Source organism: Mustela nivalis (assembly GCF_964662115.1).
Source record: "Mustela nivalis genome assembly, chromosome: 12".
NCBI classification, from domain to species: domain Eukaryota; kingdom Metazoa; phylum Chordata; class Mammalia; order Carnivora; family Mustelidae; genus Mustela; species Mustela nivalis.
In genome coordinates this window covers 22,113,149-22,134,390 of record NC_139031.1, presented here as the reverse complement: position 1 = coordinate 22,134,390, position 21,242 = coordinate 22,113,149, and the positions used below count along the sequence as shown (strand labels likewise).

The 21,242-nt window shown below is 48.4% G+C and overlaps 1 protein-coding gene and 1 long non-coding RNA gene across 3 annotated transcripts in view; one reads left to right on the top strand and one right to left on the bottom strand.

Annotated features, from left to right (window-relative positions):
* LOC309845745 overlaps positions 1-21,242 on the bottom strand; it is a 413,192-nt gene that overhangs the window by 1,570 nt on the left and 390,380 nt on the right. The gene's annotated exons all lie outside the window — the stretch shown is intronic.
* Positions 301-20,675, top strand: TSPAN33 (tetraspanin 33). 2 transcript variants are annotated; one of them, XM_082694047.1, is made up of 8 exons: positions 301-654; positions 14,657-14,714; positions 15,374-15,498; positions 15,845-15,919; positions 16,973-17,068; positions 18,337-18,465; positions 18,868-19,029; positions 19,241-20,675. In XM_082694047.1, the coding sequence occupies exons 1-8, from the start codon at positions 553-555 to the stop codon at positions 19,340-19,342; spliced, it is 849 nt and encodes a 282-aa protein (XP_082550173.1). In that variant the 5' UTR covers positions 301-552; the 3' UTR covers positions 19,343-20,675. The 2 variants fall into 2 exon arrangements, with proteins under 2 accessions (XP_082550173.1, XP_082550172.1); XM_082694046.1 differs by having other exon boundaries at positions 302-654; positions 15,371-15,498.

Genomic DNA, 21,242 nt, shown 5'->3' with positions numbered 1-21,242 from the left:
TAAGGCATGTGTGTTTGCAGGTGTATACAGCAACAGGGTAGAGGACATGGGTGTGTAATGCAGTGTGCATTCCATCTCATCCCCTTTCCCTTGAGCAGCTGCTTCCTGGATGCTTCCCTTCTCGGGGGAGGCGGCAAAACCACTGACCCTTTAACAAGTTGTCCCTCACAGAACAGGTGTCTCCCCCGCCTTTCGGAGGAGAGGGACGGCGGGACGCTTAGTGACATCAGCGACCGACCAATGAGAAGTCAGTCTTCGGCGGCCGCGCCAATGGGCGGCCAAGGGCGGGCTCGGTTTCCTGGGAGCCGGGCGGGCCAGGCTGGTCCTCCCGCCGCCGCGGAGTCTCCGCTGCTCACGCTGCCCGCCGCCGCTCCCGCGACTCCCGGCGGCGGCGCTCCTCCCGGACGCACGGCTCGGGCATTTCCCACCGCGGCGCAGCTCCCCCGCCTCCCAGGCTCCCGCGGTGGCGCGGCTCATGCCCCGGGGCGCAGGGCGCGCAGGTGGGCCGGCCGCCGCGGGGAGATAGGCCCCCGGGGGGACGGCGGCGGGACCATGGCCCGGAGACCCGGGGCGCCGGCCGGCTATGGGGAGGAGTTCACCTTCGTCAGCCCGCTGGTGAAATACCTGCTCTTCTTCTTCAACATGCTCTTCTGGGTGAGTCGTGAGGGTCTTGGGGGCACCTGGGCTTCAGGGCACCCCTCGAGGGTGCAGTGGGCTGTCCACGGTCGAGGAGGGTCGTCCCGGGATGACAGGTTAAAGGCGAGCGTCGTGAACGCCACCGCTTAGTTTTCTGGGCTGATGACACTTTGGGGTAATTTATCCTGGGGAGGGACACCATACTGGCACCGCGTCGGGAGGGGATGTTGGGGGTGGGGAGAGGGGGAGGATAATGCAAGAGATTCAGTAAAGACTTAAGGGGTATCCTCTGGTCATTTGATGAGGATCTGTGACAGGCCAAAATAATGGATTTGCGCAGGAGAAGCGGGTTTTCCTGTTGGCTCAAAGCAGATCCAATGGTACCTTCATGTTTGGGGGACTTTCAGGCCTGGGGGCTGGGAGGCTGAGCAGCAAAAGAAAAAAGAGGAAGGGGGAAAAACCCAGACATTCCCTCCCCCTTACCTCAGAGAGGATAGGTTAAAGGGCTTTATCTTTTCCTTTTGGAGGCCTCTGGTGCCCCCCTCTTCCCAAAGGTTGAGAAGGGGCAGGAATGGCCTCCAGATGTGGATGTCTTTCCCAGCACTGTCCCAAACTTTGCCCCACCTTTCTCAGGACCAGACTCCAATCTCTGGAGCCTGACAGTCTTCAGCTTCTTTTAACTGGACCCTGTGTTGGGCTGAAAGGCCAGCAGTCCTTTCAGAATCTTACGATTAACGTGGAAAAGTGGAAAAAATATTGGACTGGGCCCATCTGGATTCTCGTCTCCAACCTGTAGTTGTTGACTTGACGTTCATCTCTGTAGGCCCTAGTTCCCTCCTCCATAAAATCAAACCCAGTATGATCAGGAATGGCAGAAACACTCTGCTGGAGACGGGAATCCAGCTGGAGCATATCATGAAATGCTAGCTCAATTCTGTTTCATGTCTATAGAGTTCCTGAGCTCCTCTGGGTTGGAGAACATAGAGAGGTCCTTCTCCCATCCCCATTTCTCTTCCAGCTCCAGCCATGCCAGAGCAGCTGCTGTAGGTGCCCATTATCCTTGCCCATTTCAGCCTGAGACCGAAAGTTCAGACTTGCAGGAGGGAGAAAGCTTGAGTCTAAAATATGTTTCCTAGGAGAGGGAGCAGACCAGGCATCTAAGCCAGTTGCTGGAAAGGTTCACAGGGGCCGTGGTTTGAAGAACAGACACAAAGTACATAAGTGCTAGCCTGTTGGGACAAATGAGAGGAACCCCAGAGGGTGGTGGTAAGAGCTCAGCCATTGTACTTGGGAAAAAAATGAAGTTTGAGTTCCTAACAAATTCTCAGTTTTATAACTGGGGAAAAAAAATCTAGAAGATATCCTGTCCAGCACCCACATTTTATATATGAGAAAACTAAAACACAGAGATGTTAATTATCCAACCTCTGACAGCTGGTTAATAAGTTTGATCTGGTGGTTTTTCTACTGAAGTACAGTGCCTCTAGGGGAAGTCCAGGGCCCAGATGACTGCTGTTGTAGCTGGGGCTTTAGTATTATTCCTAGTTAACCCAACTTCCCATGCTCTAGGGTCTGCCTCAGCTGGAGGTTAGGGAAGAACAGACGAAAACTCACCACTGCTCTGCCGGGGCTGGGGGATGTTCTAAGGGAAACTCCCTGCCTAAGGGCAAGTCCCAGTGAGCCCTCCTCCATGCTCACTGAATGTTCCAGGCCAGGAACATGCCATTTTTGGGGATGACATACCATCCTCAGAGCCAGCATTAGCATCCCAGGGACCTCAGTTCCTCATTTTGAGTTTCTCTGTCAGCCGAGACCGCTTCTTCTTTGGAGCCCTTGGCACTTCACCCTTATCTGTGTTCCCCAGCGACAACAGCTGGGTACATCTGTTACATTTGCGTTCATGGTCATTTTCTTAGATTTCCCCCACCCTATTCTCCACCACCACCCCCCCTTTTACCAGACAAATGACTTTGGGAGTTTGCAGTCAGGGAAAGAGTGTGGCTCCATAGACCCATTTACCTTGGTAAAAATGATTCATTCAGGGTCACAGGACCTGGCTAACCAAGCTGGCACCTCCCCAAATTAGAGAAGAGCCCCTTCTTGGACCCACTTTAGACTCATAAAAAGTCAGAAGCTCTAGAAATAGCACAATGAAGGACAAGAGGCCCAGTTCCTTTCTGGCATCAACTTACTGTGTGACCCTAAGCCAATATATCTGTCTCTCTGTCCTTAATCTTTCTGCTCGAAAGGAGAAAAATTTTCTGCCTCTGTGAACTATTTAAAGATGAATGCATCACTTTGGGGAACTGTTTTCTTTCTTCAGGACCTGGGGCTGGATCTAAGGATGCATCTTTCTGTGTCCCAGTGTCCCTGGGACATTGACCTTCCCAGAAATCAGTACTTTTTGGGGTGTGACTGAGTGTTACCTCTCCCCCAGGCCCAGAGACACATAACTACATTCCACACAAATGCAGCTGGAGATGAAGGGCTGCTTCCCCAGCTCAGCAGTCCTCTTTCTTCCTAGCACCCTTCAGGGACTGGTTCCTGTGCTTTCTTCTTTGTAGGTTCTCGCCATCCTAATCAAATTCCCCTCTTCTGCCTAGGAGGTTCCCATGTTGGCCCTCTCCCTTTACAGGCAGAGTGCCTGTTCTGGCCAGCCCCTGGAGGAGCTGTGGATGGGTGTGTGTATGCTGGAACACACTGGGAAGGTAGCCAGTATTGTCTGGGGTCACACTCAGTGCTGGTATGACACTGGCTATCCCTGCTGCGGCTCTAACAGCCCCAACCCTTGGGTCATTTTAGTCTGACTCAGAAGGCTACCGGCATCTTTGGGAGCAGGACCCATTCCTCCTGTTCATGTTTCAAATCTCATTTCTCCTTTTGCCTAGGTTTTCTCCCCAGAATCATGCTGCTGGATGACTGATTGTTGGGAACCCATGACCCAGAGTAGTTGCCCCAAGATCCCAAAAGTTGTATTACAATCTTTCAGTTAAGAAGTGGCAGACTTTCCTCCCCTCCCTGTGCTGGACAGCTCTGTGCAGAGGCAAGACCAGTGCCACGGTACATGCCTTATCAGCCTCGGGCACACACTGGCGGGGACATTATCAATGCTGCCCGTAGCAAGCCTCTCCCTCCTTGCTGGTCCTTTTTCCACCCAGGGCCACAGTTGCGGTGGTTTCAAATCAGGCTGCACTCAGACCTCCAGTCCCTGTGACTCAGCCCAGACTTCCTTGGTGGCCATGCCTCAGGGCTCCCATGGCACCTTCTGTATACCTCAGTTGCCTCATCCCCTACCTCTGCTACAATGATGTGTTTATTTTTGTCTCCTTTTCCAGACTTCAGGCCCCCGAGGTAGGGTATGCTGCCTTATTCACTTCTTGCTTCTTAGGGCCCATCTGAGTTCGGCAGGGTGGGTATTTACTGAATGTTTATTGAATGGCAAATGATGGAGCAGCCCATGCCAGGTGAGGGTGTGATGCCCCTCTGCCCTCTTTTACCGACACTAATCTCTCAAGATGCAGTACCACCGGAAGTCCTTGAGCAGCCTTGGTGGGGGAGAGGGATCCAACTGTGTTCTCCTCTCTGCACTGGGTCCTGTGGCCTAGCACCGCTCCCTCAAGCCAGGTCAGCCATACTCCTCAGCATCTCCCTCGGGGTTGTGCTTAATTACTACCTACAACACCCAGATTTTTTCACTCCCACTGTAACGCACATGGACACCTGTCCTGATCTTTCCTAGACCGATCCAGACCTCTAGTTAGGAATCTTCTTGAAGAAACTCACTCTCCCCAGGGCACCTGGGTGGCTCAGTGGGTTAAAGCCTATGCCTTTGGCTCAGGTCATGATCCTAGGGTCCTGGGATCAAGCCCCGCATCGGGCTTTCTCCTCGGCAGGGAGCCTGCTTCCTCCTCTCTCTCTGCCAGCCTCTCTGCCTACTTGTGTCTGTCAAATAAATAAATAAATAAAATCTTTTAAAAAAAAAAGAAAGAAAGAAGGAAAGAAACTCTTTCTCCCCTCCAGAACTACTAGAGTCCCCAAGGGCAGTGAGAATGCCCCAGACCACCCGCAGCACCATCTGTGGCCATCCGGCTCAGGAGCCATAAGGAAATGACCAGCATTGAGCCTGGCAAAAACCCTTCCTAGTGGCAGAGGCCCTTTCTACCACCCAGCATAACCCTCAGTGTACGGGCGTGTGCACCTGCATACCTAAGTACCTTAGAAGGCAGGCCATCCCCTGCCACCTCAAGTCTCCTCCTTTCCCTGTAGACCAGGCAGGTTGTAATAAGTGATATAGTCACGTTCTTTTAATTAAAAAACAAAATAAAACATTAAAAATGAAGACAAGAAGCGGGCGCCTGGGTGGCTCAGTGGGTTAAGCCGCTGCCTTCGGCTCAGGTCATGATCTCAGGGTCCTGGGATCGAGTCCCACATTGGGCTCTCTGCTCAGCAGGGAGCCTGCTTCCTTCTCTCTCTCTCTCTCTGCCTGCCTCTCAGTGTACTTGTAATTTCTCTCTGTCAAATAAATAAATAAAATCTTTAAAAAAAAAAATGAAGACAAGAAGCATATCCTGTGCTGTCAAGTCACTCATATGCTTTCTTATCTCAACAGCTCTGTTTGCCTTGTACCCAGTAGAAAATCATAAACTTCAAGAAGCCTTTAAAAGAATAAAATAAAACATGTAACACCTCTCAGAGTCTTGATAGCAGACTCTGGTCAGGCTGGGACCTCCAGGACCATAGTTTTGAGTGTTTATACTCTCATGAGCCCTTATGGACTTCTGTCTCTCGTGTATAACCTTGGGAAACCAAGATCAGCCGTGGCTAAAGAGAAGCTGAACGGTTGGCTCCAGACATTGGAAAGGAACGAGCTCTGTGGATTCCCCCACTCCAGTAGGGTATCCAATCCAGAGGGAGAAGGCCAAGAGCTAGTTTCAAACAGATGGTTGCCATCTGAGAAACGCAGGAACAATGGTGCTGGGATGGCCACATGAGGACGTGGCATGCAGAGCCTGGGTAGGGAGGGAGGAGGCCCTGCTTTAGGTTGAGCAGGCTTATCCAGAAATAAGGACAGAGAGGACTGAAAAACCAGAGGTCCAGACCCCTCCTTCCTCATGTCTCTCTGGGTAAGAGCAAGGTTTTGGTTCCCACTCTATCCCCACCTGTCCCCCTCTATCACCTTCAAAAGAAAAGGGGAAGAGATTCCAAGAAGAGGAGAGGACTTTGAGACAGATGCCCCCACTAGATGTGGACTGGACTCTAGAACATGGAGACAGACATGGCCAGAGCTTTCTCTCGGGCTGGTGGGCCCTGCATGGTGATGCCATGTCTCCCCCTTCAAGGTGCTGTTCCGGGGACTTTCCTCTGGGCCCTGCTGGCCCCATCACCTCTTGGTGCTCTCTGACTCTCCCCCTGGCCGGAGTCCCACCCAGTTTGGAGATTACCAGCTGCTCCCCCAGGAGGACTGCAGGCAGCTTCTTCCCACCTCATATGATGCCCCAGGGGAATGCACATGCCCTGGATTTGCCGTGAGTCAGGGAGAGGAAGGCAGCCATGGGACCCAGGTCACACGGCTCCGGCTCTGGGGACAGAAAGACCTTTAGCTGCTCACTCCCTAAGGGAGCTGGGGAGAGTTACTTGAATTCTCCCAACATCAGTTCTGTAAAATGAAGATGCTAACACCCTCTTGGGACTGTGGTCAGGATTCAAGGAAAGATTTGATATAAAGGTTCTAGCCCAGTGCCTGACCCTTAGCACTCAAGAAAGGGTAGCTATTGCTGTTGCTAGAAAGAGCTCCTAGAGCTCACCCGTTAAGGATGAGCTTAGAGAGCTAGGATGAGTGCTTTTTCTGAGAAGTCGTAAATAGCTGAGTTTTGAGTCTAGGTGAGGGCTAGCTAAACTTGGGCCTGACTTCCTTCAGCCTCAAACCCCCTTTGCTCATATTTCTACTGTTAGCCAGAGAGAGGTGATAATGAATGATGCCTTTATATATTTTATAGTTCACAGAGACATTTCCTATCTATCATGGGAACAGAGACCACACTGTGTCTCTAAGGGCCTTCCGTCACTTGTCAGGGCTTGTCATATCCCTTTGGTCTTAAGGTACAATCCAAGTGGACTCCAAGAGCTAATTTGCCTGTAATTATTAGCATTTGGGTATGAAAACCAGGAGAACTTTTTTTTTTTTAAGATTTTTATTTATTTGACACACAGAGAGAGAAATCACAAGTAGGCAGAGAGGCAGGCAGAGAGAGAGGAGGAAGCAGGCTCCCCGCCGAGCAGAGAGCCTGTTGTGGGACTCGATCCCAGGACCCTGAGATCATGACCCTAGCCGAAGGCAGAGGCTCAACCCACTGAGCCACCCAGGCATCCAGCCAGGAGAACTCTTATTCAGAGTTTCATCTTGACACCCTATAATCTTTCTTCCCTTTGTGCATTATAATATCCCTGAAGCTGTGAGTGTTCCAGGGGCTAGAATAGGGTTTTTCTTGTATCACCAAATCATGGTTGTCTTTCTGCAGTTTGCAAGAAACAAAGTCAAATAATAGAGAGGATTTTCTCCATTTTCTATTTTCTCCCATGAACATTAGTATCTGTGGCTGCTTATCTGCCAGCAAGAGCTAGCAGAAGACAAAGGGAAGAGGACAAGGAGCAACCAAATGTTATGGAAAGCCAGGAAACTATTTAGAGTAGCGCCTGTCTTATTGTTTTATGAAATCTAGAGACATATGCTTAACAGCCTTGTCATTGCTTAGTAAATTGTTCCTTATTTCTACAATAGAAATTAATACATTGTTCTTCCTCACCAGACACATTGAGAATGACACATTACCTGTGTAAGATTTCTGTCAAAAATGTGTCACCTGAAAAAAAAAGTGTCACGTGAATCTAATTGTGAGAAAACAATCAGATAAACTCAAACTGAGGGATATTCTGCAAAACAACTGGCCTGGGCTTATAAAAAATGCCAGTGTTGGGGGACCTGGCTGGCTCAGTCGGTAGAACATGCAACTCTTGATCTTGGGGTCGTGAGCTCCAGCCCCACAGTGGGCATCATGAACTCCCCCCCCCCAAAAAAAAATAGTCATTGTCAAAAATATGTCAGAACAAGTATTGACAAGGACATGGAGAAATTGGAACCCTGGTGCTTTGCTAGTGAGAATGTGAAATCATGCAGCCACTAGGGAAAAAGAGCCCAGTCACTCCTCAAAAAATTAAACATAGAGTTACCATATGACCTGGCAGTTCTGCTCCTGGGTATATATCCAAGAGAGTTGAAAATTCATATTCAGAGGTGCCTGGCTGGCTCAGTGGGTTAAGTCTCTGCCTTCGGCTCAGGTCATGGTCTCGGGGTCCTTGAATCGAGTCCCGTATCAGGCTGTCTGCTGAGCGGGGAGCCTGCTTCCCCCTTTCTCTCCGCCTGCCTCTCTGCCTACTTGTGATCGCTCTGTCAAATAAATAAATAAAATCTTAAAAAAAAAAAAAAGGTATTCAGGTGCACCTGGGTGACTCAGTTGGTTGGGTGTCTGCCTTCCACTCAGGTCATGATCCTGGGTTCCTGGGATTGGGTCCTGTATCTGGCTCCCTGCTCAGAAGGAGAGTCTGCTTCTCACTCACCTTCTGCTGCTCCCCCTGCTTGTGCTCTCTCTCTGTAAAATAAATAAATAAAATCCTTAAAACAATTTAAAAAAAAAGAAAATAGGTATTCAAGCAAAAACTTATATACCAATGTTCACAGCAGTACTATTTATAGTAGCCAAAAGGTGGGAACAATTCAAATGTCCATCCGTGGATGAATGGATAAACAAATTGGGTTATATCCATACAATGAAATATTATTGGGCCATAAAAAGGCATGAAGTACTGATACACGCCACAGCATGGGTGAACCTTGAAAACATTATACTCAGTGAAAGAAACCGGACACAAAGAGCCGTATTTATAGGCAATGTGCAGAATAGACAGAACCATAGGAATAGAAAGCTGACTTGTGGTTGTCAGGGTTGGAGGTGTGGAGGGAATGGGGGAGTGACTGTTTCATGGGTTAAAGGTTTCTATTTGGGGTGATGAAAAAATCCTAAAACATGATAGCAGGGATGTTCACACAGCAACATGAATGTTCTTAAGGCTGCTGAACTGTAAAAGGCGAAAGATTTATACGATCTGAAGAGAAACCAGAGTATGGCTGCTGAACTGTAAAATGGTTAATTTTTTGATATGTATATTTTACCACAGTTTTTTATTTCTTTTAATTTATTTTTAAAGATTTTATTTATTTGACAGAGAGGGAGAGAGAGAAAGCATGAGCAGGGGGAAGGACAGAGGGAGAAGCAGACTCCCCACTGAGGAGGGAGACCAATGTGAGGCTCATTCCCAGGATCCTGAGATCATGACCTGAGCTGAAGGCAGACGCTTAACCAACTGAGCCACCCACGTGTCCCTTACCACAATTTTTTAAGTTAGTGTCTTGAGACCAAAAACAAAGAAAAGAAAAAAAAAAAACTGCAAAACTCTTCCAGGCCAAAGGAGACTTGATCGCTAAAGATCACTAAATTCACGATTTTTTTATGGGATCCTGGATCAGAAAAAAAAGAAAAAAAAAACAACTATAAAGGACATTATTGGGAGAGTTGGGGAAAGGTAAATATGGACTGTAAATTAGATAAGAGTGATAGCATATTAAAGTTTCAGGAAAGAATTTAGTATTTCAAAATTGTACAGTTTATACAAATAGAGATTGTAGATTCGTGGTGCTCTTACCTCTGAACAGTTTTAAGATCCATTGCCTTACCCTTTGGTGTAAGGACAAACCCCTCCTGATTAAGGTTTGTGAAATTGCTTGCAAGTAAATCCCAGTTTAGGAAAACCTGATATTAAAAAATGTGGATTTACTAACCAGTTAGCACCTAACAAATTGGGAGTGGCTGTATTTAAATAGATTACATTTTTAAAAAGATTTTATTTATTTATTTGTCAGAGAGAGAGCGAGCACAGGCAGACAGAATGGCAGGCAGAGGCAGAGGGAGAAGCAGGCTCCCTGCTGAGCAAGAAGTCCCATGTGGGACTCAATCCCAGGACGCTGGGTTCATGACCTGAGCCGAAGGCAGATGCTTAACCAACTGAGCCACACAGGCGTCCCTAGATTTCATTTTTAGAACAGATTTAGTTTTACAGAAAGATTGAGAAGATGATACAGAGAGTTCCCATATACACTACATCCAGTTTCTCTTGATATCGAACGTGAGTATGATAACATGCGTGCATGAGTACACATTCATGATAATTAATGGTATTGTCTTTATCACTGAGGTCCGTGCTTTATTCAGATCTCAGGGTTGGTTTTTTTTTTTTTTTAAGATTTTATTTATTTTTTTGACAGAGATCACAAGCAGGCAGAGAGGCAGGCAGAGAGAGGGGGAAGCAGGGTCCCTATCAAGCAGAGAGCCCAATGCTGGGCTTGATCCCAGGACCCTGAGATCATGACCTGAGCCAAAGGCAGAGGCTTAACCCACTGAGCCACCCAGGTGCCCCTCAGATCTCAGTTTTCAGGTAACACCCATTTTGTGTTCCAGGAGGCTATCCAGGATACCAAATTTCATTTAGTTGTCCTGTCTCCTTAGGTTTCTGTTGGCTGTGACAGTTTCTCAGAATTTCCTTGGTTTTGGGGCTGCCTGGGTGGCTTAGTTAAGTGTCGGCCGCTTGATTTCAGCTCAGGTTGTGATCTCAGGGTTGTGGGATGGAGCCCTGCGTTGGGCTTGCTCTGTTCATGAGATTGTCTCTCTGCCCCTCCCCCCTCCAAAATGAAGAAAAGAAAGAAAGAAAAGAATTTCCTCGGTTTTGATGACTTTGACAGTTTGGAGGCGTACTGGTCAGTTATTTTGTAGAATGTCCCTGTGTTGGAATTTGCCTGGTGTTTTTCTCATGGTTATATTGGGGTTATGTGTTTTCAGGAGGAAAACCACAGGAGTGGAGTGTCATTTTCATCACATCATATCACATACCTGTGATTTACTTCTGCTGGTGTTGACCTTACTCACCCAGCTGAGAAAGTGTTTGCCAGGTGTCTCTACCCGCCAAGTTAGTCTTTTCCTCCCTCTTCCATCCTGTACTCTTTGGAAAGGAGTCACCAAGGGGGCAGCCCATACAGGGGAGTGGGGAGTTGAGCTCCACCCCCTCGAGAGTGCAGCGTCTATACCAGAGTGCAGCATCTACACACAAATTATTTGGAATTCTTCTGCATGGGAAATTTGTCTTTTCTCCCTCGCTTATTTATTTAAGTCCTTTTTAAAAAAAAATTTAAGTCATTTTTATCCGTATGGACTCATGGGTATTTTATGTTTGGGGTAATAATTTCTTACTTCCTCATTTCGATGTCCCTTTGGCATACCCACGTCAGTGCAGTGTGTGTGTGTGTGTGTGTGTGTGTGTGTGTGTGTGTTTGTTTTTGAGCATTTCCTTACTTTCTGGCACCATGAGACACATACTCCAGGCCTATCTTGTATATCTCCTGCTCCAGTCGTAGATTAAACCATTTTCCAGGAGCCCAGGAGATGGCTATTTTCATTATAAGGTGATTACTCACCTTCTATAAGGATAAAGGCATTGGTGCATGCAAGTTATTTTATATAATTTGATTGACAATCTTCGGGAACATGCCTTTTGCTAGACTCAGCTATTTTAAAAACTGTGTCTGGCTTTTAAAAATTTCCAGTGAGGCTTCATTCTCGCCAGAATATGAAAAGCCATTCTAAGAAGTGTCTTTATCTTCATCCCCATCATGAAAGGAGGTCATTGGCGATATTGCGGGGTGTTATAAGGATTTTGTGGCAAAGCCTGACACGGTGGAAAGAGCTCCAGACTGAGACTGGAGACTGGGTTTAGTCCAGATGTTTCCTCTGCACCCATGTGCACTTGGTCAGGCAGTTGTGCTCTTTGGGCCTCATCTATAAAAAGAGGTGAGTGGCTGAGCTCATTTCTAAGGTTCTATTCAGCTCTAAAGCGCCGTGCTATTAACGGCAGTGGTGTTAATTTTGGGATGGCAGTGGCTTTGAGGAATTCAGGGTGGGACATGTGGGCAGGAATGGGGTGTGAAAGGGCAAGCTGTGACTCCAGGATGAAGACGCAGATCAGTGATAAAAAATGCCGCATTTTAGCGTTAGCTAGTGAGCTCCAGGTAAGCAGTGTCATTAGCAATCGTATTAAATATTAATGATATTAAAGTCTTCATCTAGATTTTAATGTAACCTGCACCTGCCGCTCTAGATCCCTGGCTGAGTGTGCTTTAGGTTTGTGGTGCTCAAACTTGGCCACACATTGGAATCACCTGGAACGCATTCAGAAGTAGCGTTGCCTGGGTTCCAATGTCAGAGATTCTGAAGTAGGTGGTTTGGGGTACAGCCGAGGCATCAGCAGTTTCAAGTTCTTCTCTCCCTGTCCTCCCTCCCGTTCTAATGACACCAAGTTTGGAAAGGATAGGCTCTGGATGTTCTTGTTCCTCTCCCGTATAACATACAGGCATCCTTAAGGGCAGGGACCGTATCTTACTCATCTCTGCGGTCCTCAGAGTATCTTGTGCATAGCTGCTGAGGAACGGAATTTGGACAGTGTGTTAGTTTCTTCTTGGAACTGTAACAACTTACAACAAGCTTCATAGCTTACTGGGACACAAATTAATTTTCTTACATTCTGAGGGTCAGAATTCCAAGATGGGTCTCACTGGGTAAAATCAAGGTATTAGCAGGGCTGATCCCTTCTGGAGGCTCCAGAGAACCTATTTCCTGCCTTTCTCTGCTTTCAGAAGCTGTCCATCTTCCTTGGCTCCTGGCACCACAGCACTCCAACCTCTGTTTCCACTGTCATGCCGATTTCCTTCTCTGACTCGAACCTTCTTGCCTCCCTCTTCTAAGGCCCTCCAGGATAATCTCCCCGTCTCAAGACCCTTCATCACATTTGCAAAGCCCCTGTGGCCATGGAGGGAGACATATTCACAGGTTCCAGGAATTAGGACAGGACATCTTTGGGTGGGGGGGACTAGTCTACCTACCACAGATAAAGACAGAGCGACTGCTGTAATTACAGGCTCCACATGAACTAAGTTATTGTGTTCTGTGGCATCTCTTTACTTTCTCTTTCTTGTTTTAGCTGTGTTAGGATTTAATCAGAGATCATCTCTGTGGAAAGTTACACATCCTGATGGAAACTTAACATGTTGCAAAACAGTGAGGAGCCTGGGGAAAAAAAGGAGAAATAAGAGCAGATACATATCTTTCAGTGATTCAGTAAAAGAATATTCAGAACCATTAATTGGCTGTGAGGAGTTTTAAAGGGCAGGTCCAGATGCTCAGTCACTCTGGCAAAGGACTGTGCCTGCAGGCCTTGGGGTGGCTGGGACCTCTGCCGTGTGGTTTCCTTACCTCCCACCCACTCCGCCTTGCTCCTTGCTCCACTTGCTGGGGGACAGCAAGCCAGCTGGCACCCCCATCCCCACTCCCAGCTCTGTCAGCAGCTCCATCTCTCCCATACAAAGAGCATAAGGGCCAGCAGATAACAAACACATCTAGTCCTGAGTCCAAGGCAGTGTCAAATGATTGAGGGGGTCAAAGCTGTGTATCTAGCCAGAGAAGAGTCCGGAAAGATGGTTTTAGATAAGGGTTTCCATTTACTGCTAAGTGCACCTGAAGGCAGAGGCCACAAAGGAAAAATAGCTTTCTGCTGAGGGGCTACTCTGATCCTGTTACCTCTCTAGGGGACCTATTCCCTTCTCCCACCAAAGCCCCAAGATGGCTCTTTCCAGCTGGTCTCTGTCTTGTAGGACAGTGGAGTCTAGCTAGCCATCTCCTTCCCCACTGAGTTGGTCAAGTCCCTGCTGCTGAGAACTCCCTCCAGCCAGAGCTTGGTCCCAGCTATTGCCATGGTGACAGCCAGCGGCTGCTTAGCACCAGCCTGGGGACTGGACACAAAGAAAGAGTGGCCAAGAGATGTACACCCTGGGCTGCCCTGCACTCCTGGAGGCCTGGCGGGTGGGTGGGAGTGGGGGCAGGAAAGGCCCCTTTGGGGATTGCTGGTAGTTTCTGAGGGGTTTGCTCTCTCAGGAAGGAGCCGGGAAGTTTGAAGCGTCTAAACTCTTTTGCTCCACGCTGGGATCCAGGTTTACAAAGACAAAGCCTCCTTTGCCAAGGCAATTTGGTATTTTACACACATGCATTCGTACATGCATCCGTTCACATTGAGATGCACTTGCTTTCTTGCATTTGACACCATTTTGACCCCCCAGAGAGTTAGAGACCTGGGAGTTTACATCTACTCAGGCCTGTTTCAGCTTTAACAGCTGCCCATGGGGGGTGCCCAGGTGGCTCATTCAGTTAGGCATCTGCCTTTGGCTCAGGTCATGACCCCAGAGCCTGCTTTTCCCTCTCTTTCCGCTCCTCCCCCTCTCATGCTCTTTCTTTCACGCACGCATGCACTCTCTCTTTCAAATAAATAAATAAAAATTTTTCAAAAACCCTTCCCTTTGATGTAGTTGAATTCAAATTCAAAACTTATGACCCTGGACAAGTAATGATAGATAATATTTATTGTCAGGCATTGTGTTAAATGCTTTCCATGCATTATCTAATTTCACAGTAGTTTTATGAGATGTAGTTGTTTTAAAAATCCCATCTTCAGACAAAAAAACCGAAGCTTAGAGATTTATCAGAGGCCCAGGTTTCACTGGCTCCAAAGCCCACATTCTTACCCACTGTTAATAACCTTGAATTGCCTTCATTTCCTCATCTGTAAAATGGGGAAAAGAGCTGCCCCACAAGATAACTGTGTTGTGGGGATCAAATGAGATTATCATGGTAAAAGCTTTTCTTGGAGACAAAGCAGACAGATGCTATCAATTGTATCTCTTGGGGGGAAAGAGATGCTCATCTCTGGCTCCTAGGAAAGTCATCTTCATCCTGTTCTTCCTTAAGGTAATTTACGAGGGGCTCTCTGGTTTCCAAAATCTCAGGGTCTGCCTCCTTCCCTGTGTCCACAGGTGATTTCCATGGTCATGGTGGCTGTGGGAGTTTATGCTCGGTTGATGAAGCATGCAGGTGAGCTATAGGCCCCCTCTAACTCCCCATGATTCTTGCCAAACCCCTTCCTCCTCTGCCTCCTTCAGCCCTGGCCCTTTAATATGCTTTCCCATGTAAGCTGCCTTCTAGCCCAATCTTAACTCCCTACTTCAAGGCAGCAGGCCAGCCATGCTGGTTCACCAGGATTTCCTGAGCTCCCACGAAATCTTCCAGGATGTGCCTGCATGGTAGGCTTGGGAAGTGTCAAGGAAAGGAGGTAGGCCTCTGGGAACCGGGAGTAATCTGAGGCCTCAGCCCCTCCCTCCCTCTGTCCCGAAGTAACAACCTCCATTCCTGTTCTACTGCACGAAGTCTCCGGGAAACGGAATCTGCAAAACTGGGAGCCTAATGCCATTCTAATTCTTTTCTGGAGCAGAAGTGGTTCCTCCTCTCTTAATCTTGGGAATAAAGGCTCTCACTTTGTTAGTTGCTCAAATGAAATGTCACAAACCCGTCTAGGTCCTTTTTATTCTCCCCCCTGGGAGGGGAGTACTGCCTCCCTATAACCGTCATCTAACCCTACTAGAGATTCCCCCAGCAGAGGAGAACAGTTTTGGGGGACACCCCTACCTTGTCCCTGGGTATTACTCTCAGCCAGCCCCAGGCTCAGACTGAGAGACGACCCCTCCCCCCAGAAGCAGCCTTGGCCTGCCTGGCAGTGGACCCTGCCATCCTGCTGATCGTGGTGGGCGTTCTCATGTTCCTGCTCACCTTCTGCGGCTGCATTGGATCCCTTCGTGAGAATATCTGCCTCCTACAGACGGTGAGTGATCAGGGGCCCCACCATAAAGACCCTGGCCTCCTCCCTATGCCTCCCAGGCTCCTGATGCCATTCCTACAGCCCTTCAGTTTTCTCTGTCCCCCTCTCCAAAGGCCTGTACTGTCTGCTCCCCACTATAGAGCTCAGCCCAGATGACCCAGCACAGGATGGCTACCCTTAAGACGGCACGGTGGAGGCAGAGGCCTTATCATGCATGGGGCATCTGGGAGAAGTGCCCCATAGCCAGCCCCCCCCCCCCCCCGTATCCAGTACTCCCCAGGGCCCTGGGGGAGGAGCTGGAGCTCAGCATGGTAATCAGCTGTCTCCTTTTCCTGCCTGCTCCCCACAGTTCTCCCTCTGCCTCACCATCGTGTTCCTGCTACAGCTGGCTGCAGGGGTCCTGGGCTTCGTCTTCTCAGACAAGGTAATGTTGGGGGTCAAGGGGCCTCCTCAGGTGTGAACCAGAGGGAGGAAGAGAAGGTTCCTGCCTGTGCTTAGCCTGATTAATTAACCACAGTGCTCTGTCCCCGGAGAGGCATCAGCCTTTGAAAGAGTCTCCTTAGGGGTGAACGAATAGCCTTTAAAGTCACCATATTTAAGCAGGATTTCCAGATCATAAGGTGTTTTCCTCTGATAGTCTGAGAAGCCAACAGGAAAACAAATTCTATGAACACAAAGTTAAAATAATCTGCAAACTTTAATGGCAAATTATTGGGTAAAACAAAATTATCAAGTAGACCATAGACAATATGAAGAATCTTTTATTTCCTCTAAACATTGCTTATTGGGATAAACAGAAGGAAAGAAGAGGGAAAGTAAATGAGATTTTGAGCAGTGCTCACCGTAGCTGGAAGTGATCTGCTCTTTAGGGACAGTCCTTTTAGTTAAGAACAAGAATTCCTTTCTCAAAGGGCAAATGATTGCCAGGGATAGTACTAGACTATAGACAACAAACTTTAAGAAAAGTAACAGAGGAAGAAGGAAGAAAGCATGGTGGAAACTACGAAATGGGAAGCCACTGAGTTCATTCAGAATGTCCTAGTCCTTCTGGCTTAGGAAAATCCTAAAATGATTTGTTTGGAGTCGAAATAGGTGCTATTCTCTTCTGTCCACTAGAGGTCAGTGTCTCAGCTTTAGAAGCACTTTACTAAAATATGTATTAGATTCTCTGCTTTGCATCAACAAGTATTTTGTGGTAATAGTGTTCAGAGGTAAATAAATCTTGGATTATCTCAAAATGTGGCTCTGAGAAGAGGGAGCAGCAGGTTCTGTGTTTGTTCTCTTGCCTCCTGGTACCTGAGGGCCCAGGGATGGTTGGGCTTTGGAACTGGCCATCAACCTAGGACCTGGTTCCAATTTCAAGGGTGCCTGAAATGAAGAAGTATGATCACTGTCTACTGTTATTCCTGATTGGAGTCAGGAGAAAAGGGTTAGGGATTAGTCCCATGTTCTGATTCCCTACTCATGTCTCTTGCAGGCACGAGGGAAAGTGAGTGAGATCATCAATAACGCCATTGTGCACTACCGAGATGACTTGGATCTACAGAACCTCATTGATTTTGGCCAGAAGAAGGTATGGGTGAGGAATGGGGGGAGGTCAGCTGTGGTCTCAGAGGCTGTAGGCAAAAGTTAATACCATCCTAATACGCACCTCACCCTCCAGGCCTAAGTGCTTCCTCATTACCTGCCAGGTAATGGACTCTGGAAGGAGGCTTGGCAAAAAACCATACATAGCAGAGTGCTTTAAAAGTACATTTAAGAAAACAGAGCAGTAGTGTATATAATAATCTACCATGTGTGTAAAAAAAGAGAGAGGAAAGAATATGTATTCATATTTATGAAAGGAATCTACAAGGATATGTAGAAACTATTCTAAGTGGTTACTTATGGGGGGGATAAGGAAATGGGCAGATTTTAAATATTACTATTCAAAAGTTAACTTTTTAAAATTGTGCCAAAATGTACATAATATAAAATTTACCATTTTAACCTTTTTAAATATATAAATCTGTGGCACCAAGGACCTTCACATTGTTTACATCCGTCACCACATCCCTCTCCAGAACTTTTTTTATCTTCCCCAAACGAAGCTCTACCCATTAACCACTAACTCCCCATTTCCCCCTGCCCCAGCTCCCGACAACCACAATCTCTTTTCTGTCTCAATTTGACTACTCGAGGAACCTCGTATGAGTGGAGTCGTACAGTCTTTGTCCTGTTGTGACTGGCTTATCTCACTTAGCATGTTTCCAGATTTCATCCATATTGTATGACATGTTAGTTTTCTTCTTTTAAGGCTGAATAACCTTCTGTTGTATGTATCTACCACATTTTGTTAATTCATCCATCTTTTAATGCACACTTGGGTCACTTGCACCGTGTAGCTATTGTGAATCATGCTGCTATGAATCAAAAGTTGAATTTTAAATAAAAGTGCTTTTGAGATCAGTACTGAGTTCCCCTTCCCTTGGTGCAACTTACTTGGATCCTACGTGCTTTCAAGGAGTAATTATGGGCCTGTGATATTGAAGACTCTCTTCTGTTTTCTCTGTATTCAAAGAAATATTTTTAACAGTAATCCTTTAATTATTTCAGCCAGTGTTTTTGAGACACTCTCTTTTGCAGCCTCTATCCTGTGCAGAAACTGCTCTCAAGAAGTTCCTAGTTGAATGTGAAAAACAAACAATATATACAACTAAGGCATATAAAGGGAAAGGCCACTGAGAAATGTTGGCTTAAGGTTTAAAAACAGCCTGAATTTATAAATGGAAGCTGGCCACGGACTTTCAGCTGCTCTGAGGACTAGGTGATTCTTAACCTCTGTGGTGGGTTTTGTTGCAGTTCAGCTGCTGTGGAGGGATTTCCTATAGGGACTGGTCCCAGAACATGTACTTCAACTGTTCAGAAGACAACCCCAGCCGTGAGCGCTGCTCTGTGCCTTACTCCTGTTGCTTGCCTACCCCGAACCAGGTGAGCCTACATCCCACGTCATTTCCTCCTGGGCAGCAATTTCAGTTACTTGCCGACTAGATTAGCCACTGTGGGGAATCCCCATTCCCTAGCTTAACCAATCAATCTTGTAAGACAGCTGCCAGATGTTTCTTTTCACCCCAATCTAATGGCTCTGTTTCCTTTTCCCTCCTGTGGTCCACACAGGGACTCAGAAGGTGCAGGTCTCTAAAGCAAGGAGAATTGAACTCAGATCTCCCAGAGGAAAGGAAGCGTGTATTTAGCAACTCCCAAGTTAGGATCCTTCGCATATATTCCCCACCAATTTAGGAATTTAGGAAGGGTGGGAAGACCATTGGTGAGGGCCTGAAATAAAAAGTTTGGGAGTGGGAGTTCCATTTGGCTTTTCAACTCTTTCCCCAGGCAGTGATCAACACCATGTGTGGCCAAGGTATGCAGGCCCTTGACTACTTGGAGGCTAGTAACGTCATCTATACCAATGGCTGTATTGACAAACTGGTCAACTGGATACACAGCAACCTCTTCCTTCTTGGTGGTGTAGCCCTGGGCCTGGCCATCCCCCAGGTAACTTACCCCGTAAGACTCGTGGGTCCTACAGCCCCGCAAAGACTCCTTTGTTTTGGGGAGGGCACCTGGAGGCCAGCTAGGGTGTCAGTCACTGACATCGCTAAGAAGCAGGGGATTGGGATGGTGCTAACCATACTGGGAAGATTGATTCAGGGAAAACAAAGACACCACTCATTGCTGAGGGCCCAATCCATCTCGCCTCTCCCAGCTGGTAGGAATCCTGCTGTCCCAGATCCTTGTGAATCAGATCAAAGATCAGATCAAGCTACAGTTGTACAACCAGCAGCACCGAGCTGACCCGTGGTACTGAGAATCCATCCTGCATGTCCTCACTATGGCGACAGGCAAGCGTCATCAACCAATAGCAGTGGGTAGAGCTCTCGGCACCAAATGGAGATTTGGATTCCAGTTCCCCAGCAACAGCCCAGTGGGGAGAAGCCAGCTCCAGCCCAGCAGAAGGCAGAGTGCACGGGTGGCTCAAGTCTAGGAAGGCTGTCCATCCTCTTCTCCTCCACCCTAGCCCTCGGCATCGTTAGAGTTATTTTGCATTATTTTTAACCATACACATTTGGGTTTATGGTTTTTGCTTTTGTTTTATTTTGTCTGGGCAGAGATGTTTGGGAACATCGGTTGCACAGAGTCTTGGGGGTCCTAGGTGTTGCTTTTCACCGAGGTGCTACAACCAGTGGTCCTACCAGGGCTGCTACTGAGCCTCCTGGACATAATCTGATTCCATCTGTTGCCAGCAAGACCTGGCTGGAGAGTGGACGCTAACAGCCCTACCTGGAGTCCAGTTGGTATGATACCAGCTCCAGAAGGGAAGGGAGTGGAACAGGCAGTGAGCTGGGGGTCGACTGGGGACAGTTGTATGTGTTGGGTAGGAGTGGAAGGCGATATGTTTACTAAATGCTGCCCTGCCATCCTCCCAGGTAGTCAAAGTGAACTACATCCTGCTCCTCCCTCATTTCCATGGAAACGTGGCAGCAAGGGCAAGGGGTACAACAGCAGCCAAATTCATCCCTCTCCCCCACTCCACCCCTTTTTAAAATGTTTGGAACCACGGTCCTTATACTCTGCAGCCAGCAGAGGTGGGACTGAGCCATTTGTGTCCTTGAATTCCTCCCCTCTGGCCCTCCCTCTCCAGCAAGTGGGGTTTCTTTAACCTTGGCAGTACGCTGAGGAGGCACGATTAACATCCCCCCCCCCGCCGCCCCCATTACCCTGCACCAAAGCTCAGTATTTCTACAGTGTTAGAAGCAGGGATCTTGCTGGGGCGGGGGAGCCAGAAGTGGCAATAAAAGTTTGTTGACCTGCGCTAAATTGGACTCCATGAATTTTCCATTCTGGCAACTAGAAGGGGAGGGGTAGAAGGGCGCAGCGGGTGGGCCCTCCTTCCAGGTGGGGACTGGAGACTCCCCTAAACATCACAATGCCTCCCGGGCCCCATCCCTCGCCCCATCTCCCTCGACCAGAGGCACTACTCCCTTCCCGCAACCCCACCCTCTCTGGTCTGAATTAGGTCGAAAGATGCCCAGTTCTGACCTGGGAATGGCGTAGTGTTATCCTAAAACCTGATGTTAATTTTTCCCCAAACGAAACTGAATTAAAATTGTCTACCCAAAACTTTGGGTGGTAAGAACACAGCTGGAAATCAGAGTCTAGCAGTCTCTGCTGGGACGGGGAGGGGAACGAGGAGGAAGAAGGCCGTCTCTTCACCCACTCAGCTCCCTCCTCCATCTTTATCTGAAGGAGCTGGTACCGCTGCCCGCCGTACTTCAAGGAGTAAAAAATTCCCAGCCGGGCGGGCGCAGGGCTTGCTCACGCCCTGAAAAGCGTGCGAGGGCGGCTAGCCCGGAGGCCCGGCTGGCGCGTCGGGGGCGGGGCCGGGGCGGGGCTGCGCGGCGCTGTGGGTGGTCCCCGCCCCCGCTGCGGCCGGAGCAGGCACCTCCGCCCCCCGCCGGGGAGGAGCTGGGTTGCAAAGGGGTGGTTGCAGGCTCCCGGACGCACCTTTGCTGTTTGTGTTCCCCGAAGTCTCCTGGCTGCGCTCTGCTGGCGGGGGTCTCAGCCTAGGAGCTTTGGCCTGGCCGGAGAAAGACTCGAAAAAGTCCCTACCGCGCTGGGGAGACCGAGTCGCGAGTTCTCTCCCCGCCCCCAGTTTCTTCTAAACGAGCCTTCTGCTCCTGGGAGGGCGCCTTTCCAGCAGCCGCCTG